Here is a 6656-nt window from a genome sequence, read left to right as displayed (position 1 = left end):
ATTCCCAACCCAGCTAATGGTGTGCGTTGCTGTTACTGGGTCTGCTTGCACGGTCCAGGCTGGCCTGATGCTGGAATATGTTTGCTGAAAGGGCCCCTCAGCTTGGAAATAAGCTGTGGGAGATTTTGATGTAGAAGTGGCTAAAGCTTGACATCGCTTACAATGAGTGACGCTTTAAAAACACTTTGCAGGTATTATTGTGTAAGAAAATCTTTTCTTTCTCTTTATTCAGTCTTGAAGGAAATACTGCGTGTGTAGGAGAAGCCTGGCTTCAACTTTGAAGTGATATGAATTTATTCTTGTGCTTTACTTAAAAAAAGGAGTTAGAAGCTTTGCATACCAAAAGTTCCCAAGAAGACAGCTGTCAGGGGGTGACATGTCGGATATGAAGTGGCTCTCCAGCTGGTCCCTGTCTGCATGCTGGGAAGGCATGTGGAGACATTTTTTCAATTGCTGTACTAGTTTGACACGTTCACAGTGGAAAATGATGTATCATTCTTGAGCCTTTGGTTGGTGGACACTTCAAAGTGCATTGGATCCTTGGAGAGGAGTGCCCTATTGTTAATTGTTCCTTTCACATGTACATTGGGATGAACATGGCAAGAGCAGCGAGGAACAAAAGGGCTCCGGTGGCCTCTTAGAGAAAACCCTGTGCAGCTCAACCTGAGTCTGACCTTGAAAGGGTGGATTGCTCTGGTTTTTAAATCCTGCTTGCCAGTTCATTCCCCTTAGGCTCCCCACCGTTACCCAGCTGCAGGGGAACAGGATGCCGGAGCAGGGGGTGCAGGGAGGCATGGGGAGCCCCTCTGCCGCTGCCACGTGGTGCCCAGGGAGCCACATCCCGGGCAAGCATACTTCCAGGAGGGGACGGGCACGACTGGAGTCTGGGGGCTTGGAGATGGTTTCTGCAATGGGTGTGTTAGAGGGGTGCTGTGTGTCCCTTATCCTCTGATAAGCAGGCAAGCCATATCCACCCTCTTCAATCTAACTCACCCACTAGCCCTCAGTCTCAGAGCACAGCCCAGAAGTCCTGAGCCCCTATGATTGAATATAAAGTCTCATAATACAAGGCATGAGTTTCCCAGGCCACTGAGGACACAGTTCATTAACATCCTGAGACAATCCTTTGCTCCCAGGCACCTGTCCCATGTCACCCTGTCTCTCCTGCTCACCCCTTTGGGCAACCAACTAGCTCTATTGGGAGATTGCACTGTGCAACATGGTGTCCAGGTTGGGTTCAAAAGCTCAAGCACAGGAGGCAGGTTGTTCCTGCAGACATGTGATCCCTTGGTGTGCATCTCTTCCAATGAGCTAGGCAAAACCTCTCCCTGTAGCCTGAGCTGCACAAAAGGATCTGTGTCAGGTCACAGAGCGGCCAGGCCCTGGCTAGCACATGCCACAATAGATGCTCAAGCAGGTGACTGGAAACTGCCCCTTGCAAATGATCTGAAAGGATAAGATTGCACAGAGATTTGCATGCTGGCATGAGGTAGGTGACAGAGGGTGCGGGCAGAGCTACCTGCCCCAGCTCTCCCAGGGAGTGAACTGCTTCTGAAAGAGAAACTGGGAAGAGAGAGGCACACCTGCAGTGACAAATCAGCAACTGTGTTACAGCCCACCATGGTGCCAAAGGCTCTGCTGCACATTCTGCTGCAGGATGTCCTGGCCCTGGAGTCTCTCTAGACCTGAAATACAAGCGTCTGAGCACCAGCATGTGTCACTCAGGCCATACTGGGAGAAATGATGTGAATAGGGATGGCCACACTGGGTGCATCAGTTTAGGGACACTGAAGAGTAGTCCCTGAGACCTCTGCCCCGAGCTTGGTGTAATGGCACAGTCTGGATCTTGTCCTCCTCCAAGGAAAACTGGAGTAATAGAAATACAGTAAAATAACCATAAAATGTAGCTGATTTCAACCCGCAGTGCTCAGGCCTTTGGTGCCTCACATCAGTAAGATAGATTTTGCTTGCAAAATGGCTTGGACTTCTGTTCCTGCTTCCCCTGGGGCACGCTGTGTTCCATCCAGAGCTAGCAGCATCCTCCTGAAGGTGGATGCACAGGTCCTGGGCCTCCCTCCACTCTTCCCAGACCCAGGGTGCTGAAGTCTGGAAAGCAGGAGCAGCACTGCTCCAGCTGTGGGAGGCAGTGGGTCCTGGGCTGGCACACAGGCTGCTGCCAGCTCTGTGTCATCGGTGTGGCCGATGCACGAGGGCAGTCCTTCTGCTCTCCTCTTCCTCCAGCTCTTGTTTTTACTGCGCTATTAAGTTATTGCCACCCCTTAGGGACAAGCCTGCGAGAAGGCGGAGGGCTCACATAACTCTGGATCAGTAAAGGAAGCAGCTCAATTAGCATTTCACACGCCTTTTCTTCCCTCTCTTCTTACCTTCCCTGCAGCGGGCATGCTTTCCCCTTAAAGGATTGTCCTGTTTCTGCTCCTTGCCAGCGTTGGCAGGGTGACAGTAGTCGAGTGTGCAAACTTGTGCTATTGTCCCCAGGCCAGGGGGAGTCATGGAGACCCACTAATATGACACAGGAAAATGTTTGCTGATGGCAATTCTATGGGCTTTGTCTAACTCTTTCTCCATCATGACGACTCGATTTAAGTCTCTAACTGTTTGACTACAGATGCAAGAGTACTATCCAACTCCATCCTTTTGTCCGGGTAGTTTGAATGGGTAATTCAGCTTTTGTGTAACTCAATTGAGGGGGCAAACATAAAGACAAGATTCTTGAGCGCTCAAGCTCCCTTTCCATGGATATCTGCACATCTCTTTAGAGATTTGTTCCTTTCCTACCTTTTTCTGACATCATCCTCCCCTTAAAAAAAAAAAAAAAAAAAAAAAGGCTCTGATGAGGAATGGTTAAAAGTAGGCTAGCCTGGTCCCCCGTATTACATTGTCCTGTGCCAATGAAGCATGGTTAGTATCAGCCCCCAGATAGCTTTGGGGAGTGCAGAGAAAAGGGTGTCTAAACTTCCCTAACTCATCCTCAGCACTTTCACTTTGGATTGTGTCATTTTAAAAAGAAAGGCCACGGTAGGGGTGAAGAGGATAGGGAGAATGGTAGAAATCGTGGGGAAATGATTGTATTTATTAGCTGTCTTTCTGTGGCTGTCCCCATGGTGACAATTTGTGATGGCAAAGAATGCGAGGAGGGGAGGCTGATGCCTGATTGGGATGCTTTGTATTTGGCAAAGTGGCTTCTGATTGGCCTGGGAGAGCCCCGAACTCGCCGGAGTCGATATTCATTCAGCTTGCTCAAGTGCTTGCTAAACTGCGTCCAAACACTGGCAGGCCCTGGCCGCCTCCGCCGAGGTTGGCGGTGTGTAACCTGCCTAACGAGATTAGCGGGGAAGGGGCTCTTCTTCGCGGCGACGCTGCAGCTGCCAGCACCGGCGAGAAAAGCCGCCGCACGCCGGGTGAGTGTCCGCGCTTGCTTACAGGGAGGCAGGAGTGGCAGCCCCTGCTTCTTTCCACGTAAGCACTATCTAACAAGATTAGACGCCGGGCTGGCACTGGTGAGCTGCTCCCCGTGCCGGTGTGCACTGGGGCAGCGGCGCGGGGCCGTGGGCTGCGGGCACGTGGCGGGAGTTTGCCGGCGTGGAGGAGGGCTGATGGACAACTTGTCTGCGTGGCTGAGAAGTTTGACGTGTCCCCCCAGCCTCCCTCCATTTGCTGGGTGCTATTTGAACCAAGTCTTCCCGCTCTTAAGTCTGCCTGTCGTGTTTCGCAGGTTTGCCAGCGTTTGACTGAAGGCGGGTTATAAACTTTTAATGGGAAATTCCGTGTGGTGCATCCAGTGAGATGGCATCGGACAGCGAGGTAAAAACCCTACTGAACTTTGTCAACCTGGCCTCCAGCGACATCAAAGCGGCTCTGGATAAATCAGCTCCTTGTCGCCGGTCGGTGGACCACAGAAAATACTTGCAGAAGCAGCTCAAGCGGTTTTCTCAGAAGTACTCCCGAATCCCACGGTGCCACCCCAGCAAGCCCCCCGAGTGCAGCTGGCGCAGGGGGGCAGAGGACCGAGGCCGGGGCCCCCAGCCTGAAGCACCTGACCCCAGCCCCCCTGGTGGAGCTGCCACCGAGAAGGTGCCACAGACTGCTGAGGCTGAGGAGAACCTCGCCGGGGAACGGGTCTTGCAGGAGCAAAACCCTGAGGCCACCAGGCCGGACCAGGTGCCCATGAGGAAGCGACAGCTCCCCGCTTCCTTCTGGGAAGAGCCGCGGCCAGCCCAGAGCCTGCCAGCCAGGGCCTTTCCTGCTGGCCCCGAGGGGGTCCCAGCCCCCAGAGACCCTCCTCCCTATGAGGGGAAGAAAAGCAAACGGAGCCCGGATGCTGCTGGCCCAGAGAGCCCCCCTGAGCCTGCTCCGCACGCTGGGGAGAAGGACCCTGCCGGGGTCCTCTCGGGTCGGGTGGGTGCCTGGACCTGCTGCCCCTTCCCCTGCCCTGGACTGGGGGTGTACCAGCCCCCCAGCGCTCTGCCCCCGTCGCCCTTTCCAGGGCTGGGGCTGTGGAGGAAGAGTGCGGCCGCGCTGCCAGCGGAGGTGCCGCCCTTCTGCAAGGAGGCCGAGGGCACAGGGCAGAAACTCTATAGGCCTGTGGTTTTGAAACCCATCCCCACCAAGCCCGCCGTCCCCCCACCAATCTTCAATGTTTTTGGCTACCTTTAGCCAGGGGGTGTCAGAGTCACGCTGAACACAACAGCTCCTGAGAGTGCATTGAAATGCCCGGTTGGGCACCAGGCGTGAGCTGCTGACAGCGTGGAGCAGCAGTGGGAAGGAGGTCAGCAATCGCACCCTCTTCCTCGTGGGCGGGCTGGAGCGAATTAGTAACTGTTGGGAAGCTACTTGGGCTCGACTCTCCCCTTGGTACACGTGTAAATTGGGAATAAGCCTTACGAAGCTGGTGGCACGGAGCATGAGGCAAACCAGGGCTCTTTCATCGACAGGCATTGTCTGAGCTGTGGCGAGCGGGGCTGCGGGCCATTCATAGCCGCACTTGTAACACCTAGGAGACCTCCTCCATGTGGGAACATCTTTCCGGGGTTGCCCTGCGGCAGCAGCAGCAAAATGAAATGAATTAAACCCATTCAAAGAGTTTTTGTACTTTAAAGTAATTCCAGAGAAGTCAAGATATTCAGGTCACTTCCTTTTGCATGCAAGAGACTGGAAGGACAGTATTTAATGTAGGAATCACACTTTGTGAATTGATTTAAGCTCTTCTTGTATGTAAATAGTGAGAGAATTAAAAGAAAAAATTAAGGGAAGAAAAGAGGTAATTTTATTTTGGTGATTCTGCAAATGCAGTCTGTTTATTTTTGCCCCACTGGGTAGACACAAGTTTGATTTGCAACTGGTGGGCATATATGAGGGCTGAAACCTCTGCCTATTCAGAGTGATGTAAACTGCAAATTATTTCTCTGGAAAATTACCTAGCACTAAGCTGGTGCAAATGGAAGCAGCACGAATTTCCACATTAGGAACTGTTCACATTCAACGGAACAAATGAGAAATTGTATTTGTTGAATACAAAACCATAAAATATGATAGACAAAAAAACTGCATGGAATAGCCTGCCTTGATTTCTGGCTCACATGCATCTTTTATTTTGCCTGATTTTAAGATACGATCACAAGACCTGTCTGCAAATTATTTGCCTGGTGTTTTCCCAATTATTTTAACAAATTAGTGTTAGAAAAGTTAACGGGATTTTTCTGAGTTAGATTTTTCTTATGCCCATGGAGGCAGTGGTGCTAAGGCACAGAACATGAGATCTGAAAGGTTTAATATTGCAGGCATGTATATCTATTCAGTTATACTGGAGTAAATCACTGAGGTCAAGAGAAGTGTATTAATGGGGGGGAAGGGGCCAGAGAACGGATGCCTGTGATCTCCCAGGGCCTGAAGCTGCTCTTGCTGAAGCTAACAAGAAGTTCTCCAAGGATTCAATAAAAAGTGGCCTTGATCAGCTTGGTCTCTGGTTAGTGTAGCTCCCTATGACTCTTGGTATCTCCACAAGGGGAAAAACAGGCAACACTTCTTTTGAGCGCGTTGCAGTCATGAAAGAATTATCATCTTAAGCAGTTGTAGAGTATCATTTTGCATCTTTTGATGGGGCTTGGTCTTATATAACCAAGCTGCAACTTTCATTTAGGACATAAACTACTTTCAGGCTACAGGTAGCTCATTCTTTCCCCAAACCTCACAATATATCCCGCCAATGTTTACTTTTTATGGAAACAACAGCTGTAATGTGTTAGTCCAGCAGATCAAAATCAGAAATGGAGATTGCTTTCATTGTTTTCTCCCTGCTACCAGCACTTAAAACATGTATCAAGCCTGTATGGACTATGCCTATAGGAGAGAGAGCAGGAATTGGCTTTGGTAGCACGTACCTGCCAACTACATGCAAGCTGATAAAAAGCTGATCTAAGGGTTAAAGACATCACGTTAGCTCTTGATCCAGAAATGAAGATATGAATGTACTAAGATGTCTTCCCGTTTTTGTCTTTTTTTTTTTTTTTTTTTTTTTGAGGGGGGTGGGGGGGAAGTCCATGGGAAGACTCTGTCCCCCTCCACAAGCTGATGAACAGAAACCAGAGGCAGCACCCCTGTGTAAGTTACTGGGAGGAGAGCTATGGCTCTTAATTTGC

At 50.7% G+C, this 6656-nt stretch overlaps 1 protein-coding gene across 1 annotated transcript; it reads left to right on the top strand.

The window, feature by feature from the left end:
* The first annotated feature begins 3804 nt into the window (after positions 1 to 3804).
* Positions 3805 to 4674, top strand: FAM181A (family with sequence similarity 181 member A). The gene has a single exon (XM_040599673.1). The coding sequence runs from the start codon at positions 3805 to 3807 to the stop codon at positions 4672 to 4674; it is 870 nt and encodes a 289-aa protein (XP_040455607.1).
* Positions 4675 to 6656: the final 1982 nt, after the last annotated feature.

Source organism: Falco naumanni, chromosome 7 (assembly GCF_017639655.2).
Source record: "Falco naumanni isolate bFalNau1 chromosome 7, bFalNau1.pat, whole genome shotgun sequence".
Taxonomy (NCBI): domain Eukaryota; kingdom Metazoa; phylum Chordata; class Aves; order Falconiformes; family Falconidae; genus Falco; species Falco naumanni.
This window is presented reverse-complemented; position numbering and strand designations above follow the sequence as displayed.